General features: G+C 39.7%; 1 protein-coding gene across 1 annotated transcript; it reads left to right on the top strand.

Annotated features, from left to right (window-relative positions):
• The first annotated feature begins 356 nt into the window (after positions 1-356).
• Positions 357-17556, top strand: LOC138589092 (uncharacterized). Its single transcript, XM_069659346.1, has 14 exons — positions 357-410; positions 667-697; positions 834-881; positions 1646-1777; positions 3754-3874; positions 5780-5958; positions 6440-6521; positions 6745-6903; positions 13375-13457; positions 13555-13644; positions 15941-16067; positions 16230-16408; positions 17130-17211; positions 17409-17556. The coding sequence occupies exons 1-14, from the start codon at positions 357-359 to the stop codon at positions 17554-17556; spliced, it is 1515 nt and encodes a 504-aa protein (XP_069515447.1).
• The last annotated feature ends 2551 nt before the right edge of the window (positions 17557-20107 follow it).

Genomic DNA, 20107 nt, shown 5'->3' with positions numbered 1-20107 from the left:
AGGAGACAAACAGTACAATCGAGCTGAGATACTTATGTCATGGATTAAGTCCACCGCAGCATCTCAACGTGCTTCGCTGGGAAATTAGTTCAGTTTTTTTTTGAGCTGCTTCACATGTGTTTGACTGAAGACTGAGGATGTTGGTGAAAGTTTAGACACACCCTGTGAGCCGCCTATAAAGAGTGAGGAGCTGAGCACCTGCTGCATCCACCATCAGACTGCAGCTACAACAGGTAAGCTCGCTCATCTCTTTACTGATTAGCATTTATATTCAACTGAGTTATTTCTTTACAAACAAGCAGCTTAAATCAGACTCTGATTGTGTTTTCAGAGTTAAAGTTTCGAGGACCATCAGGATGACCCCGGTTTTCCTTTTCCTCGTCTTCCTCTCGCTGAGGGCCGTTCCTTCGGTAAGTCTCATTCAACACCGTGTTATGATGTGAAATTCTGCCTGCTGTCATGTTAAAAGCCAGAAGTCCGGAAAAACATAAACTTTTCCTGAACTTTATTTTTACTATGTTATGATGCTTTTTTTAAATGATTTTGTGTGTTTTTTTAAAGGAGGTTTAAGATGTACTCCTTTCATTAAAATAACAGTAAATAAAACAGATTTCAGTTATTTGGCTTTCACAGGAACATATTAAAACGTATGTCTTTGTCTGACAGGGCGCAGCTGAAAATAAAGCTAAAACTAAAGGTGAGTGGAATAATGAATTACCTAAATATTAAAATTGACTTTTCTATTCGTCTCCAAAAAAACATGAGCCTATTTTACTGTGACTCATAAGTTAAAGTGCTAATCGTTGTATCTTATATCCTCTTTCTACCTCTAGAACTATCAGACGTCTCTGAAGTCATCGCCAAAGTTAATGATGGCATAAGTAAGACAAATTCTGGGAACATAAAATGAGCATTTCCACTATTTTCTCTCATTTACAGACTGAATGAACAATTAAAGCTCCTGTGAGGACTTTGTAGCGGGTTATGGAACAGACTGAAGTTAATATTGATGCCTGTTTATAAGCCACAAAAGCAAACAATCAATGACAAGACTGATTTTATCTTTTTAGTTATTATTAATGCCTGTAAACACTGCCGGAGGGTGGATGTGGGATGAGCTGACACCTAATTTTCCCCGACAAAGGATCACAGCGAGTGATACGTTTGAATGTTAAAGAAAGCAGGAGGAGATCTTTTGTTAAAAAACACTTCTTACACATGAACAGGACAAGATCAGTAAAGAGAACACAGTAGCTTTAAATCAGGGCTCTCCAACCTTTCTTCATCTGAGAGCTACTTTGAAAAAATGAGAGTGGCTGAGAGCTACTTGCATCACATCGCTTTAACTGATGGTGGCAGCCCATGTTGATTCTTTTGTCGACTAAAACATTGGCACCACACATGGGGCCACACACTTGTCCTTCACATTCGTGAATAACAAGACTAGATGAAAACCTAGTGTGTGGCTGACCGCATCAGGAAAATGCACTTCTATGAGCAATGTGTTACAAGGACTACCTGTTAGAGACCCCTGCTTTAAATAATTGTAAAAAAAAAAAAGGACAGATTTACTCGGAATGAGAACTTAAAGTATTTTGCATCCTGAGCGCATTGTTCCTTGTAATCAAACGTTTTTGTTTTGCAGAAACAAGACTGGTGCACGGCGACATTATGCCAAATTTAAACAGGAATGCAGACCCCTGCACATCCAAAGGCTGCAAGTGGCCTAAACGTGGGAAATATGTTTACGTGCCCGTCATCATCTCCTCTAGATACAGTAAGTCTCAGCAAACATTTACCTTTAAACACCCACACAGTCAACTTTGCCTGGTTTTAGTCTAAAAATTGTTTTTTGAGCGGCAATTCAATCAGTAATGATACTATCATGGCTCTCGTTTTCAGACCATTTTAACGTCAATATTAATGTAACAAAAGTGTTTATTTTTATCATTGCTAAGGTCTTTAAATTACTTGCTTCCAAGAGCTGTGTGACACAACCACTGCTGCTGATGCAACTGTGGACTCTTTAAGGGTCATGGAGTTAGACTGCACTAAATAACTTGAAGAACACCTCCCTTTTTGTCGCGTCTTAACTCACAAGTCTATACTTCATAAAGAGATTATAAAACTAGAAAAAACATGACCCTGTTTTTTTGTAAATATTGTTAATCGTACTGATCAAGTCTGACCAAAACACTTAATTATTATTTATACAGAGTTTATCTGGATTCGGTTGTTAGTAGGTCAATGTGCACTCTATCAACCTCTAAATCACCAAAAGCCTTCAGCTGTTTCACAATAATGTCAACGGAGTCATTATCTGGTTGCAGGACCAGAAATAAGACACTCTTTGCAGTTGAACTCCTGGAACCAGTCGTACGAGTGCCGCTGTGTTTAAAGAGTTACGTTTGGTACTCAAGGAAAGAAAAGACGACAAAACAAAAATGCTGCTGAACCTCTCTGTCTCTGCAGCTGCTCAGTTATTCAGTCTGGAGGCTTAGAACGTCTCTACCTGCAGGGTGAATGATGGAGCAGGTGTAAAGGATTGGACGCTGTCCGTGGTGCTGAAAGAGCCAACAAAAGCAGCAGCTGACACATTCTTTCAGTGATTTAAATGCCTTTTGTTTTATGATTATTTAAAGCACTTAAACCTGGTTTCAACTTGAAAGCATTTTACAGAGTTGTTTATTCAACTGTGTTTTATTTTGACAGTGTAGTTTGTTGTGCTGTTACATTATGTTGCGACAAACTCACAGGTTTATTTCTCATCTCCTAACCCCTCAATATCAATGACGCTTAACTGACTAAGAGACACCTGGAAGCTTAAAGTCCTCCAAAATTAGTAGAATTAACTGAATTAACAATAACTGAACATTAAAACCTTCATGAAGGGAGCAACCATCGCAGTGTTTCAACAAATGCGTACCTTTAACCTGCCAACAGGATGTAGGTCTAGTATTGTAATGTTTTTATTTTGTATCATCACTTTTTATCAAGGGGCCGCACGGTGGTGCAGTGGTTAGCGCTGTCACCCAAACGGTTCCTGGTTCAAATCCTGGTGTGGACGTAGTGGGCCTTTCTGCGTGACGTTTGCCTCCCATAGTCCAAAGGCATGCTCGTTAGGTTCATTGGTGACTCTAAATTGCCCGTAGCTGTGAATGTGAGCGTGAAAGGTTGTCTGTCTCTGTGTGTCAGCCCTGTGATTGACTGGCCATCAATCCAGGTGTAACCCTGCCTCTCGCCCAGTGACAGCTGGGATAGGCTCCAGTCCTCTGCGACCCTGAACAGGATAAGCGGGTGGATGGATTTTTAATCAAAATAAATAGTGTATAATATTCGGTGATCCGTACGTGTTAATACAGGCAGATGTTTCTGTTGATGTGTAGTGTAAACCTAACAACACATGTTTCCCTGTATTAACTGGCTGATTATTGTGTCATCTCTAGATAACAAAGCTGGTTATTCAGTAAAAAGTTCAAACTAAGAGAAAATTAAAACTGTGAATCTTTCACTCATAATAGTGGCCAGGGAGACTAACGATATGAACATGGTAGCTTAACAATATTAATTTCAGGTTATCAATAACGCTGAGGATTTAACCAGGTTGAATGAAGGTTTGAAGAGTTCTGTGTGTCATTTTTAAATGAGAAAGAATAAGTGGAAAAGCTAAACATGTGAGCTTCTTTGCTTGAATGGACGGTGCGGCCTGTTGAAGGATAAGACTGCTCAGCAGCCTGTTGTTTGTCTCTGCAGCCAAAACGGAGCGCATGACCATCATCAAAAGCCTGGTGACCTTCCACAAAAGCACCTGCATTCGCTTTGTCTGGAGGCGCTGGTGGCACAGGCATTACCTCTTCTTCTACTCCGGCTCTGGGTAGGAACACACACACTCTCCTGTACTGACATGAAAACACACTTTTGGCCTGAACAGTTCTTTAAATTAAAATCCTCTGAGAAGTTTTGAACTGAAACGTGTCTTTGGTGGAACTACTCACAACTATACTGAAGCACGACTACACACTGCTTATTTGAGTTACAGTCAAAGCACCAGCAATAAGTATAATCCTTGAACTGTTCTACTTATAATCTCATGTGTTTTTATATGTGCACATTCAACACATTCTCACTCCCAGCTCGTCAAAGGCAGCTGGGTTCGGGGCTCTTTTTTTTTTCTCATTATGATTAGGTTTTTGGCTTTTGCCTTTTTGTGATAGGACAGATGATTGAGTCAGAAATCTGGGAGGAGAGAGTGGGGGTGACAGGCAGCAAAGTGCCGAGGATCGGAGCAGGACTCAGCTCCTGTGCATGGGATGTGTGATTTAACCTCTGAGCTAAACTGCATTTTTGGCATGTGCAGGGCTCTGGGGTGAAGTTAACAATAATATATATATAGATATATAGATATGCAACATCCAGGAAGACTTTCAAAATAAAAGCGGTCAAGTCAGCAATGATAAATAAATGTTATTTGGTAAGATTTTCAAAATAAAGCTTGCAAACAAAAATGTAACTTTTTATGAATTCTGGACATGAAACAATCAAACGTGTGATTAGCCCAACAGCTTAGCCCAAAAGGGAAAACATTACTTTTTGGGCTTTGTTTGTTGCATAACTTGTGTACATAACTAACATATGTAACATATAACTCAGCATATATGAAGTAACTAATGCAGGTACATTTTATAACTGATGCAAGTTGCATTACCGATGTACGTACGGACTGTAGTGCTCACCTGACTTCCACGCCACATCAGAATCACAATCAGTTATATTGTATGCGGTCACATACGAGGAATTTGACTGCGGTTTTTCTGAATGTACAGACACAAAAAACTGACACACTACAGGTAGCCTCCTGAGACCGGAGCTTTTGTTTGGTATTCATTTTTTATTTCTCCTACCTTTTGGGGATTCATAGGAACTAATAAGTATAAAACCTAAGAAGTGTCTTTGTGTTACATTGAAAAAGTCCCAACGTCCTCATGTGAGTACCTTGTCGTAACGGTGTTGTAGCTTGTTGCTGTTGATAAAATTAGTCAAATTTGTCTGCCATAACAAGCTACAACTGTTCATACGCAGTTAAGTTTCAATCATAAAATCTGAAGAGGTTTTGTACCTGGTTGAGTTTTCTGTAGAGACCGGCTGTAACACATTTTGGTCGGGATCACGGCCATCTTGAATACACCGATCAGTGTGTCAAGTTTTGCAGAATTAAATATTATGGTGCTGTGAAGCCAAATGTAATGTCCCCGTATGAGGACGCAGGGTCTCAGGAGGTTAAAACAAGGACAAGTTAGACAAGGTAACACAGACACTTCAACACTAAAATTTAAAGCTACTATATACAGGCCTATGGATACAAATATTTATTACAAAGTATTAATGTATAAATATAAATTATTTATAAACACAACATAAACAGGAGACAACAGACAATAGACAATAGTGCCATGAACAGTGCAAAGGTGTGGAGATAAATATTGTTATGAATCAATTGTTATGAGCAAGAGGACAGCATGCAGACATCATAGAGGTGCCCAAAGGGTCATATTTTGACGCACTGGGCGGCTGACCGAGGTGTGACGTTTGACAGCTCGGGAGTGAAAACAGAAAAATGTGTATGTAGTGGAGTTAAAAATACAGCATCGTTCAATAAACTCTTATTTAAGTGCATTATTATGTCAGACCCTTTGACATGGAACCCGGGGTTATAGTCATTTTAACTATTATCTTACTGAATGTGTGTGTGTGTGTGTGTGTGTGTGTGTGTGTGTCTCAGTTGTTGGTCCTACCTGGGCCGCCAAAATCGAGGACAGCCAATCTCCCTCAAGAGCACCGGTTGTTTGTCCTTGGGCACGGTGCAGCACGAAGTTCTCCACGCTCTGGGCTTCCACCACGAACATGTCCGCTCCGACAGAGACACATACGTCTCCATCCTCACCAATAACATTCAGCCAGGTACTCACACCCACTGAAATGCAGCCGTCTTAGTCAGAGGGTCTACTGATAAACGTATAAAAGTGTGTTTGACATTAGGATGACACATCTCTGCTGCATGTGCACAAAACGAAATAAGCAGGAGCCGGATTTGTCAACAGAGCTGTCAATCATGAGGCCACACCCCCTTTTTATAGCATCAAATAACTAATTAAAAATAAACTTGTCAGAAAAATGAACACTTGGACATAAATCAGCATGATAAGAACTATAATGACTATAATGATTTTATAGTTTGACTCATGTCCCATCTCTTAACATGGAGGGGGCGGGCTTTATGAGCTATACTGCAGCCAGTCAGCAGGGGGCGATAGAGAGGGTTTGGCTTCACTTTTAGGGAGCTGTCGTGTCGTCCATCCATCTATGGTGTAAACACAGAAACCAGTTTCAGTCCACTGTGACTGAAGGAGAAAGCATTAATGTAATGTTCTGCTCTCTGCAGGAGTGGAATCAAACTTTGTGAAGCAGCCAACGAACAACTTGCAAACTCCGTATGACTTCAAGTCTGTCATGCATTACAGCAAGTGAGTGTTGGGCTGTTGTTCTTCATATGTATACTGTGTTTCATCATTATATGGGACAAAAGAGGAATTGAGCAACTCGAAGTGAGTTCAGTTGAAACTACAAAAGTTTGTCGTCATTGCTGAATAATTTATTAAAGCAGCAAGAATACTGTTTTGTGTTTGTCTGGAGCCAGTGTGCGATTGTGTTTGTGTGTGTACCAATTATATCTTTTGTGTCCACAAGATACGCCTTCTCCAGAAACGGTCAGCCGACCATCCTGTCAAACAGCGATCCGAGCCTTAACTTTGGACAGTCCCCACAGATGAGCAAATACGACATCGCTCGTGTCAACAAACTTTACAAATGCTGTGAGTTAAACATTTATAATATGCTCTCTAAAACGTTTCTATGAAGCTAACACAGGGAAGAAAAACGAACATTTATTCCTACAGAAAGTTAAAATATTGCATTGAAATATGATAAATATGTGGTATATATATATATATATATATATATATATATCTATATACATCATATATATGATTCAGAATCTCTTTGTTTTTTGCAGCAAAGTAACGATGGATGGAAGCCCCGATCCTTCAACGCTCAGACTGATGCGACGAAGATGCGACGAAGTCCTTATAGAAAATTAGAGATGAAATGATTGATAACTATTATTTTACACTACAAGGAATTATCATGTCATAGTTTTAGTTGTAATTGTAATTGTAAACATTTAAAATGTGAATTGATAGTTTTTGTGCTGGTTTTGATCAGTTGGTAGAGCAGGCGCCCCTTATACAGAGGCTACAGTCCTCCTCATATTTCCTGTCTCTCTTCAGATATACTATAAATAAAGGCAAAACCCCCCCAAAAAAACTTTCAAAAACTTACAGTTTGAAAATGTTAAGCGACAATGAAAAAACGTTATATTTTAATTGCAAATAATCCAGTGGAAAAGCTCAAACTAAAACCTGAAGATGAAAATGAAAAAAGAAAAGGAAGACATCAAAATAGGAAATGGAAAAAGCTGAAATGTGTACACTTAACATTAAAGATTAAAAAGCTTTTGGATTTTACAATCTGGCAATTTCATTTTCCTATTTGACATTTGTGCGTGTAAGCTAAAAATGAGGAGGTGGCCTAAAGGCTGAAAGGAGGGTTTAAAACGGCTTTGGAGCAGCATCACCCTATGGACAGCAGGGGGCGCTAACTGCTAAAGATTCCCCTGCAGTGAAAAAGAAAAGGAGGATTGGCCTGGTCCAAAAATGAGTAACAAAGTTTACTGCCAAGAAATGAAAACCGAACTTTAAAACTGTTTAATACATGTAAATGTCTAATTTCACTGTCAAAAGGTTAAGATGTGTTTGGTTTTTAATAAGGTGAATAAAGGTGAAAAAATAATGATCCAACCAATGTGTTATTCTTTGTCACTTCTGGCGTATCCTTTTATTGATGAGGTGGACGAGTAGAACAGAAGTAATGTTGCTTAGTTCTTGTTAGAGCAGCAGTGATGTGAATGAGCTGAGTGGAAAAGGCCCACCCAGCAGGGATGTATCGCCAGTCCTCTCTTATGATCTCTCTTCCCACCTGGACTCTGCCTTAGAGGCCTTCACGGGTCCAAAATGTTAGGGAACCCAAAGAGACCCGGAACCGCACCCGTCTATTATTTCAAAGCTGGGATCCAGACCCTGGCCAGGCGAGACAAACCTGATCAGCACCGTCTTTACAGCTGATTAATATTAACAAGTTACCGTTAGTCAGCTGTCAAAACAAACCTTTTTGTCCTACCTGTGTGACGCAGCCTTCTCCCCTGTACCTGGCCGTGTATATAATCCATCCTCTGCCAAGAAAGTTCATAAAACGGATCCAGGTTTTCTGTTATCCGTGTCGTGTTGATAAAAACAGCGATGCTAATCCACTCGTTATTTCAGAATAAAGTCCGCTTGCTGTCACGCAGACGGATGACAAATGCGCGGCTCGTTAAGAAGCAGCATTGACTTTTGTTGCATCTATAAATATTTATTTTGTTGCATAATAAACATAATTTCGACTTTTTCTCCTTTTGAACAATGATAATGATTACTCTCTGCCACAGCTGCTAACGTTAGCATTTCCAGTTTGTTATCATCCGTGTTGTCCGAGTCTGACCTGTGATTTGACCCTTCACCTCCTGAACAAAAGCGGCTGGAGCACTCGCTCGACCAGGTTAATCTTTTTCCTTTCATAAAATATTAGAAAAATAAAAAAGATCAAGTTGGACATGATTTGTTTTGTTTTAAAGATGTGGCCCCTGACCTTCATCGTAGAGCTACAGACTCATTTCCAGTGAAACTCCATAAAACAGTAAATTGGACGATTCAGAAGAACTGATAAATTCCTAATAAACAGGTTACAGCCTGTTTACCACCAGTTAAACATTAATCTCCAGTCTTTCTGTTGGCCTAGTATTACAGAGTGATTTACAGCCTCTGGTGTTGGTGTGTCGTCAGGTTCACATACATGTACACACGTGTGAGTGTGGTTGAAGGTGTTTGGGCAGAGTATCAAAATCTGCATTGTATGTGGGTGATAGGTCTGTTAATGGCCAAAGATGGCGTCCTTTACACCTCTGTCAAACCAGCGCCCTTCTCTGGCCAGGGTTTGAACTTGGCTTCAAAGGAGTACCGTACCTGCTTTACACAGGTTGAAATGTTTTGACCTTTTCTGTTTTTTATTACAAATAAAATTACCCTCAAATAGGGCATTGTGTGTGACACTTCACAGTAAAGTAACAAACCGAAAGACGTTTCATGTCTTAAGGAGACGAGGGAAACAAAAGCTTGCAGTCTGTCCCATAAACAACTTTATTTCACTGTATCTGCAAATACACTCCATTTTCCTTATAAGTAGAAGCACTGCTGTGCATCCCTGTTTGCGTTGCCAACTTGCCAATGTATGCCCATGATGCGCCCTTTCAATAGCAGAAACAGACTGCGCCATAGACTTTAGACCAGGTTTTTGTCCATGGCGCAGTCGCTTCATCAAGATAGCAACGCGCCACCCGTTTACCTGACCACACCTCATTTAAACACCAAAACACCCATGGGCGTGAACAGGGGTGCAACATCCCTTGCTATTTACACAACGTGCGCTGGGTGTGAAAATGACGACTGCATCGGGTGGAAAATAGCAATGACACTCGCACAACGTGCTTTGCATTGGGTGTACGTTAGGGCACAAATACTTTTAATCCTCTTGTTGTGTTGACCTTGGCTTTACTTCCTCATTGTTTGGAATCCCATTTAAGGTTATGTAGATTTACCTCAAGAACAGTGTTGTGTCACGTTACTTTCAAAATAAACTCGTTACATTACTGTGTTACCTTCTGAGAAAAGTGTTAGATTACTTTCACGTTAACAAAAATTAAACCCCCTTTGCAACTCGTTATACATGAGGGTTATGTTGTCAGGAGGGCGTGTAGCCTACTGTATGTCTACCTTTAAATGTATCGACTTCACCGTCATTACATAGCCTCGTGTACGGCCCATAATCTGTAACTCTGCAGCCTAATAACAGGAATGACGGATGCAGTATAACCTAAGCTCTTCATTATGCTAATAATCTGACAGTGAACTGGGCAGAGGCATACAGTATTAGACACAGCTGTTTCCATGGCAACAATACAACACAGGCTCTTAGTCCCACCAGTGTTGTGGAGCTGTGTTTAGCTGCAGATGGTTCTTCACATTTGAAGTCGAACGCTTCACAGCTGACGAGCACTTATCCTCCAGACGCAGCTTACATTTCACCGTCGTGTTGTTCTCGTTCCTTTTACCCAAACATTCAGAATAATGTGAATATTTCCACAAAGTAAACGCTATCCTCTCCATCTTGCTAGTTGAATTAGCTAGCTACACATGCGCACTGACACAGCTGTAACCTTCTGCTGGTGCGCAGCTACCTGCCAAGAAGGAGGAGAGAAACAGAAACAGTGCTTCCGGGATTTTCAGTTTTTGTGGCGACAAAAGGAAAAGAGAAATACAGCGATTTATTTTCCAGATTATTTTTTCTAAAAAAGTAACAGATTACTTGAATTGCAGAACGAACACGTCACGTTACTCATTTCAACAAAAAAGTAATCCAAGTACTCCAACATATTACTTTGCAACATGTTACCCCAACACTGCTCAAGACTAAGCCATGATAACAATGACTTAATGTGACTCTTCAGTAATCATCCAGTATATTGCACCACTTTACTTTAGGGGGAACAAAAAGAGTAAGTATTCCCCCCTTTTATACAAGCGCTGTTGAAACAATGGATGGATGAGTGGAAGGATGAGTCCTTGAGCATAACTGATCATTATTCAGGTCACGCCCTGTTTCTTCCTCACTTGTTTATGAATAAACTAATAATTAACCAACCTCCTCATTCTTCCTCGGCAGCTTCCCAAACCGGCTACCTTATCTGAAAGTCACACCAATAATTTATAGGAGACCGGGCTGTCAACATGAGCATCTGTGCCAAGCAGATGCTGTGCCGGTCAGTGATTCTACTTGAGCAGCTTTAAAGAGTTTGATGACTGAGGATCACTTGAGCCCATCCTGAGAAATCCCACACACCCACTTCTATGGCGCAGGGAAAAGCGCAAAATTAAGATTATTGAGAGGCAGAAGGAGGCTATAGCCTTGTCGAAGCCAGCTACTGTTCTGGCCAATGATAAGCCAGCACTGGTAACTGAGAGGCAGGCGGTGTTAAATGAGAAGCCGCCTATTCATTCAACCAGGGTCTAACATAGCAACCTATTGGATCGGCTGCTGGCTAGGCCGGTCCTTAGCTTCCGAGGCTGGCGACTAGCAAGCCGAAGCTAGGTACAATAGCCATTAATTTGATTTGATTTTGTATTTTATTGACGTATTGGAGCCAAATGCGCCGCGTGACCGCCACCACTCGTAGGATTATCTTATCACTTCATGGTCTGTAGGTCATCCAGCAGAGCACGTTCAGTCACAGGCTGATTCCACCGATATGAAGGACTGAGCGATACACAAAGTCCTTTCATTTAACAAGCAGTTATAAAAATAACATTTCAGTTGTTCAGTACTCATACATGAGTATACACAACTCAAACGTGGTTGTTGTCAGACACACATCTGCATCTCCAAGAACCTTCAACTTGTGTTGATCAAAACTTTTGAGCAGGATTGGGAAAACTTTAATCCAAAAAATATCAGGATAATCCTGATCACATCAGACGGGAGGATTCAGGCTGGACTACAGAATGTTATAAAACTTTAAAGTAGCTCAAACAAAACACAATTTTTACAATGAAGTTGATAATTTGATACTTACGACATTTTCTTTTATATTTTGTTCTTGAGCAGCTGAATTGCTACTATGACATAGCAATGAGGTAGACTTTGGCTCTTAGAGCTTCCTCACCAATAAATTACAGGAACTTTTAATCTTTTTCCTTTAATAAAATATTAGAAAAATAAAAAAGATCAAGTTGGACATGATTTGTTTTGTTTTAAAGATGTGGCCCCTGACCTTCATCGTAGAGCTACAGACTCATTTCCAGTGAAACTCCATAAAACAGTAAATTGGACGATTCAGAAGAACTGATAAATTCCTAATAAACAGGTTACAGCCTGTTTACCACCAGTTAAACATTAATCTCCAGTCTTTCTGTTGGCCTAGTATCACAGAGTGATTTACAGCCTCTGGTGTTGGTGTGTCGTCAGGTTCAGATACATGTACACACGTGTGAGTGTGATTTAAGCTGCTTGGGCAGAGTATTAAAATCTGCATTGCATTTGAGTGATAGGTCTGTTAATGGCCAAAGATGGCGTCCTTTACACCTCTGTCAAACCAGCGCCCTTCTCTGGCCAGGGTTTGAACTTGGCTTCAAAGGAGGACCGTACCTGCTTTACATAGGTTGAAATGTTTTGACCTTTTCTGATTTTAATTACAAATAAAATACAAATACATTTGTATAATGTATTATTTTATTTATATTGCACTTTTTTCTAACTAATTTTCCACAATGTATTTTTTATGACATTTATTAAGTATCCTTTACTGTATCATTCATAATTTTGTAGTGTTGGGAAATTTCTTAGAGCCTGTAAAACCATCCTGAAGGTGAAAGTGAACTATATTATCAGAATGAAGCATCTGTGTGAAAAACATATATCAAGTAGAATGACTGAAATTAATGAGCTTTATGCTAAAAAGTGATTTGTTTAACTGATTTTTTAAAACACATTCTGACCTTTGGTCAGAGATAACTGTGTAACAAGTCAGCTGTTTCTCAGACAATAGCAGGGTTTTTTTTTACACAAGTAGAAACCAGACCCCAGACAACACCAACACTTGACATTTAATGGGTAAAGGTCAGTTTCGTTGACACAGTTAAAAATGATCAGAGAATAGGCTTTTATTAATAATAGAATATTGAAAAAATGGCAGTTTCTGTGCATCTGTGAGCCCGCACCAGGCGGGGGCGTCCTTAGGGAACACAAGATCATGCTCTGTGAATGTCTATTCCGTCTCTATTGCCGGGGCTTAGATTCTGGTTTTATTGTGGTTCTGTTTTTGGACTCAATAAACCTGGTTGCATCAGATCCTGCTTTTTCTCATCTCATTCTTCAGTGGCTTCAGTTTTAATAGGTTTTTGTGTCCAGATTTTAGATCCGTATAGAGTTTAAATTGTCAGTGTTTGGAGAGGCCCAGGCCTCACCTGCCCCCTGGTCTGAGGCCTTTTCTGACACTACAGTAGTTTTGTTAAGAAACTGATTTTTGGTATTTTTATGCTTAGCTGTTGTTGCTGTGACAGTGTAATGTCCTGTAAAGGATAAAAAAGTATCTCTCTATCTCCGTGGTCAAAGATCAGACACACCCTGTGAGCTGCCTATAAAGAGTGAGGAGCTGAGCACCTGCTGCATCCACCATCAGACTGCAGCTACAACAGGTAAGCTCGCTCATCTCTGACTTTACTGATTAGCATTTATACGCCAAACTAACTCCTCGACAACCGAACAGTGTTCAGATTTTTTACCATTTTTCAGATCTGTTTCAGAAGTTCACCAGAGACGACCATCATGATGACTCCAGTTCTCCTGTTCCTCCTCTTCCTCTCACTGAACACAGCTCCTACAGTAAGTCATGTAACACTGTGGCTATGATGTTAAACACTGTCTGCTGATTGTATCCAGTAATGACGCAACAACAAAAACAATTCAATTCAATTTCAAATGAGCCTTTTTGTGAGCTTAGTCTCAGTGCATTTTGGTTTTAAAGGATTTAACAAGATGGTTTTCTTACATGTCATGTTGTGTTCTGTATTGTTATATCTGGTTTATTGTTGTTGAGTGTGTTTCGTCTCTTGTGTATTTGTTGTTGATTTTATATATCTTAAAGGTCCATCTAGGGACGGGCATTGCAAATTCGCTAAGGCTATAAATGCTGTAGTGTGTGGCATCAGTTTACTTGCTTCGTATGCGTCCCTATACAAAGAAACATAAATAAGTTAGATAAATAAATGGAGAATTGCCACAATGACAGTAATTCTTTGATTTGTATGAATAAAGCCATTTTAAGACATTTGGTTCTTCCAACAACAACATTAAAAAATTTGTTTTTTAAAACACTAGATCCGCCAATGGGTAAACTTTTTTTCCAGGAAATATTCAAACTCCCCAGTCTTTGACTTTTCTTTAAAGTGTGTTCGGTAGCGCCCCCAATTGTTAAAAAATGTCAACATAAAGCCGGATTTTAAAAATGGCCATTACCTATTACCACCGGCAGGGCAAATAGAACGCCGTCATTTTCGCGCTATTCATTTCGCACGTCTAGATTGATACATTGTATGTTGCTGTGGCAACGCCTTTTTTCTACTACTGTGTGTCAAGTTGCTCATCAAGTAGTTAATTCCAATTCAACATGGATAAGAGAAAGAGATGCATGAATGTAAATCAGGCATTAGATTTACTCCTCGAGTGAAGGTGAGTCTGATGGTGGGAGCTCTCTGGACTGTCTGCTGTTCGTTTTCTGCCGAGCACCTTGTTCAGAAAATGCTTTGCAAATAAGGTTTATTGTTTTATATATATATATATATATTTCATTGTCATGTTGTCATTTTGTAAGCTGCATAAATAAACCTTGTACCTTGAAAATCAATACATTCTAATAGCAGGTGAATCTTACCTGTTGGTGGTTTTAGGTATACTGTGACCCCTGGCAGTTCTTGTGTTAAATGTCTAATTTTGTGCTTTGCATAACAGCGGGCAGCTGATGAAGTTCTGACAGGTGAGTTGTATAATGAACGTATGATTAAATCTTTAAGTGTTTTTTATTTTTTCTTTTTTTCTTTCAGTGTAATTAAATGGGACCTGTGAGTCGCTCACAGGTGAAGCTGCTGCTTGTTTCTGATGTCCTGTTTTCTCTGTTTGCTTTAAGACGATCCTGCAGACGTCTCTGAAACCATCGAAAGAGCTAATTCTGACATACGTAAGACACAAGATTTATATAATTAAACTCTTCTGGCTTTAATACAAATACAGTATGACTTATTGAATAAAAAAATTCTACAAACTGTATGTGGCAGCCTGAGCTCATAAGTCCTTAGTGTGTGTGTGTGTGTTTATGATGTTCTGCAGAGACCAGACTGATTCACGGAGACATTCTGCCAAACACACTGAGGAACGCAGACGCCTCGTCGTTATCTCATCCTCATACAGTAAGTTTGAGTGACCTTTGACCCCTAAAAACCAGGTCATAGTGAAACAGAGATAAGTGTAAGTAAACAATAATATAACAACAAAATAATTATATATCTATTGAATGACAGTCGATGTATTCTGTATATAGATTTAAAGTTTGACTATACTGAATTATAAACAAAACTTTAAATACATATAACAAAATCTTAGAGCAACATTTGTATGGAATAAGATTACACACGGAAGGCCCCAGATTTAATTACATAGTCTCAACTTTCATTCAACATCTTCAATCTTTGATTCCATATTCAGGCTTCATTCAATGTTTTATACTTTCATTAATTATATTTTTCCTTTGGTTTGTCAGACCATTGGTTCTCAACTTTCATCTAATACATTCTAACTTTCACTCCAAATATTCAAACCTTAAATCCATATCTATATGCACAAACTTTTATTCCATGTATTGAAGTTTAATTCATTTATCAGACCTGAAAATTCAATACATCCAGCTGAGATAGAAAAACAAAGCTCCAATCAGCAGAGGTTTCAAAAGAAGGCTGTCTTGTGGTGGTAGTGTCAGAGGACGAATAGTCGTTTCTAAACCCGTTCATAGGAAGAGAAACATGGCTGACCTCGCTCTGCATTCAAAAGCTGAAATAAGAGTTGACATTTTGAATAGATTGAGAAGGATTGAAAAAGCTGAGAGGAAAGGAGTGACCTGTTTTTTTTGTCTCTGCAGCCAGAGAAGAAATGAACTTTATCATCAGAGGCCTGCGGACCTTCCATGCATCCACCTGCATTCGCTTTGTCTGGCGCAAAAATCACAGGGATTACCTCCACTTCTACTCTGGAAATGGGTAGGAAGAAACACAAACACATCTCAGGCTGACATGAACAGACACTCTCACACACTCTCTTAATAGTTAATGTTCTTTTTAAAGGAGGGGGAAGATGACATGAATGGTGTGGCGTGCCTCTTAAGCTCTTTTTAAACCATAGTTTCACCGTGTGTCTCTCAGGTGTTTCTCCTACGTGGGCCGTCAGAGTGGTGGACAGCCCGTCTCCCTGAGGAAAAGAGGTTGTTTGACCTTGGGCACGGTGCAGCACGAGGTGCTTCACGCACTGGGCTTCCACCACGAACAAGTCCGCTCCGACAGAGACACATACGTCTCCATCCTCGACCAGAACATTCAGCCAAGTATTTAAACTGACCAAATTGTTTCACAGTACTGGTTCATGTGTTTAAAGAATATCATTACTGAATGTGTGTTCAGACTAAAAGTAAAGACATTTTAGCACAGTGGGATTACATACAAAGTCAATGCAAAGATGTTCCCACCAGGTGATGCCGATCACAATCAGGTTTTTTCAACCTGAGCAAAAACTCATGTAATGCTGTGTCATGAAAGCCTGTCAGTGTTGAGACGTCCTGAGATGTATCAAAAATACTTGATCCAAACTCCATCCAAAAAACAAGCACAAGCAAGGGGGGCAATTGCGCCTGATCAAAGCACGTCTGCTAAAAGTGCTTGTTTTTGCCACTGACAGATTGTTACCCCAGGTGTGCGACAACATTACAGAAATGACCCTACAAAGATCGTCCTTTTTGTAAAGAGTAAGATCCTTTTTGTGTAACCAGAAACAGAAGTCTCGCTTACTGTTGTTCGGAGCTAGAAATATAAGCCTCTGTAGGTCATTTAAAAATAGATGTGTAATCATGGGTCACCCTCGATTACAGTTTAGAACTGAAGAAGCCTTTCCGATGAGAGGTGAAACGTCTTCAAGAACTTCAACCAAGTCCTGTTGCCTTTTGGATTAAGCTTAGAATTAACACGATGGAACCATGGACAAACAATTAAAAGCACTGTTCATGAAAGACAAAACAGGTCAAAATTTTCTTCTGTTGTCTCTTCCTGCAGGAATGCTAAAAAACTTCAAAAAGGAGCGGACCAACAACTTGGGAACTCCCTACGACTTTGACTCCGTCATGCATCACAGCAAGTAAGTGTTTGTAGGACGTAACAGGTCAAGTTCACGGGTAACTCAGAGAGTCAGGATTCACTGAGAAATGTGCATAATGTGCAGTTGCATGTCAAACCAATCTGTTCTTTAATTGTGCATCTATAACAAGTGTGTGCCTGTGTTTGTGGGCGCACAGCTCTTTATACTGAAAATGTTGCGTTCGTGTCCTCCTTAAGGTACGCCTTCACCAGAAACGGTCGGCCTACCATCCTCGCCAGGAGAAATCCTAACCGTGTGTTCGGACGTGCCAGTAGGATGAGCAGAAACGACATCAATCGTGTCAACAGACTTTACCAATGCTGTAAGTTTATCACAAATATTTAGGGATGCACAACATTATCAGCACGTTATCGGTATCTGCAGATAATGGCTTGAAAATAACATATCCGCATCGGCAGATGTGTTATTTTTCTGCTGATATTTTCCGCCGATAAAACAACGCTTTTATTCTGCCTAAATGCTCGATTCCCTAAAAAAGCTTGACGTAATACAAATAAAGACTAAAGAGTCACAGAAACTCGAGCAGATGAATAGAAGTTAAACAACTTTCACAACTCTGAACTAGCTAACAGTTAGCTCACATTCGGCATTTTACTGGACTTAACATCAAACACGCCGACAATACACTCACGGCCAAAGCCGATGCTAACAGAGTGTAACATAAACATCAGTGCAAAACTAACTCACATATTCATGGACGCACGCACGATAAAAAGAGTCTGTCGGCGATCACTGATGTCTCCGTAGTAGGTGCAGTAAACAAGTCCGGGCATGTCTCCCTCAATGCCGTGTTTCGGGGGGATGCTGCATTCAGGTGCGCTCAGAAACGTGAGTGCTTCTTCTGCCAAGCGTGAAGAAGCATGCGGTATGGCAGTTTTTAGCCATGACAACAAGAGTAGGCATGATATCAATTCAGCTACAGGGGAGACTTGATGTTCTCTGCAATTAGGTGGAAAAAAACGTGCCTAATATATCGGTATTGAAATCAGCAATCGGCAAAAAAGGGCTGGAAAATATCGGCATGTCGGATATCTGCAAAAAATCCAATATCGTGCATCCCTACAAATAATTCATATGCTCTAAAGGTCTTGTTTAAAGTCACTGTTAACACGAGAGGACTGATGGGAGAGGAAAAGATTGCAGTTGGAATATGATGTGTCTGATTGCTTTCTATTGATCCCAATCTTATTGTTTTTCCAGAACCAGTTACTGGCTGAAGAACGCCCAGGTCTGCTGTGCTGTAAGAGTATCACCTCAAAAGCCTCAGGAACTTGTAATATCTGTTTATAAATCTGTAATATATTATTATGCTGCATATCTGTGTGTGCGGGGGTACAGAGATCTGAAGTCCTGCCAAACTTCTTTGTCTTCTCTTTGCATTCAGTTTTATTAAGATTTCACTGCAACAGTAACTGAAAAACTGATCACAAAAAACGTTCTAATTAACTCAGGTTGAAGCAAAACGACAGCTTTGAGTCAAATTGAGCCGAGACGCAACAAGTAAGAATGTTTCCTAAAGCTTTAACATGGTCAGGATTTAAATAGGAATCTGAGTGAACTACATCGATGTGTAATCAGTGCGGCTGAGCTGAAATATAAAGCAGCATGAAATAGAAGTACTCAAGTAAAGTACACGTAATCTAAATTGTACAAATTGAGTTTTATAAGTGTGCTTTATGCCAGGGCCAGGAGGAAGATCAGATTGGATCCGACAGTGATGATATCTGACAGAGATAAACACATGACCCGGTTCATTTCAGGCTCAGCTGCTCCAAATGTCTTCTTTTTTTATGGTTTTATACTTTCAGAGTTTCCTTCTTTTGTTCATATTTAATGATGATTTAATGTCTAAATCTTTGTACTCATCTCTATAATGACATTTCTTCAATAAAGTGAAATAGATAAATGAACAAAGGTGTGATTTTATTTCATCACCAGCAGGAGGCAGTGTGCCTTCATTTATCAGACGTGTTGGATCATCCTTTGCTTTTCAATGTAAGATTCATTTTACATTCAAGAGTCTGAACTTCAGATGGGTGCAGTTTATAGTTACATGACATTAGTTACACATAGTTAGATTAGTTACATAATTACATAGTTTCAGACTCAAGTCACAGAACATAAGAACCATAAGAGCAGTATAAAGAATGTTAAAAGTAGTTTGATTTTAGAGGCTAAATGGGGCTGAAAGTACCACTGATCCTTCAAACACTGAGGCATAAAGTCAGTGGACAGCTGACCGTCACATCTGTGTGCCTTTCAGACTTGTTTCTACAATAAAAGCTCCTGTGAGGAGTTGTTTGCTGGTTATGAAACAGACTGAAATTAATTGTGATTACTCTATATGACTTACAAACGCAGACCTGAAGATTGATTATTTCTACACAGTTATTTTAATGCCTGAAACTGCTGCCAGGGTTGTTCAACTCTAACAAAGACGGCCTCCTCCACACCTCTTTCAAACCAGCAGTATACAAAGGAGTACTGTACCTACTTAACCCAGTTCAGAGTGTTTTAATGTCACTACAAAAATACCAGTTATATGTCTAGTTAGCATGTGCAGCCTCCCCACTTAAAGAGTATGAGAATCCACCCGAAGATATTTAGTGCCACTTCATCAGCGTATTTGCACATAACATTTCTGTACACTGTAATGGCACATTAACAGCTTGACTCACTGTATTTGCACATTAACAACCACTGTAATTGCACATTTACTGTGAAGACTGTATGGTACATTAACACCTCTACCTCCCTGTAATGTTTGTTTACTTCTAAGTTATAGGTTAGTTTTATATTTAGATTTACTTGAGTAGCGTTACCTTTCAGATATGTTTATATTTAGATGTGTTAGAGGTCTTCACGGGTCCAAAAT

This window comes from Semicossyphus pulcher, unplaced genomic scaffold (assembly GCF_022749685.1).
Source record: "Semicossyphus pulcher isolate SPU_LCO1_2020_fin unplaced genomic scaffold, fSemPul1.0.p SCAF_1, whole genome shotgun sequence".
Classification (NCBI taxonomy): Eukaryota; Metazoa; Chordata; class Actinopteri; order Labriformes; family Labridae; genus Semicossyphus; species Semicossyphus pulcher.
The sequence above is the reverse complement of the archived record's forward strand: the minus strand, read 5'-3'. Positions and strand labels throughout refer to the sequence as shown.

Coding starts and splice junctions, on each gene's coding strand:
- LOC138589092 (XM_069659346.1), top strand. CDS start 357: ATGACCCCGGTTTTCCTTTTCCTCGTCTTCCTCTCGCTGAGGGCCGTT. Junction 3,875..5,779: donor TTCTTCTACTCCGGCTCTGG/GTAGGAACACAC, acceptor TGTGTGTCTCAG/TTGTTGGTCCTACCTGGGCC. Junction 6,522..6,744: donor TCTGTCATGCATTACAGCAA/GTGAGTGTTGGG, acceptor TGTGTCCACAAG/ATACGCCTTCTCCAGAAACG.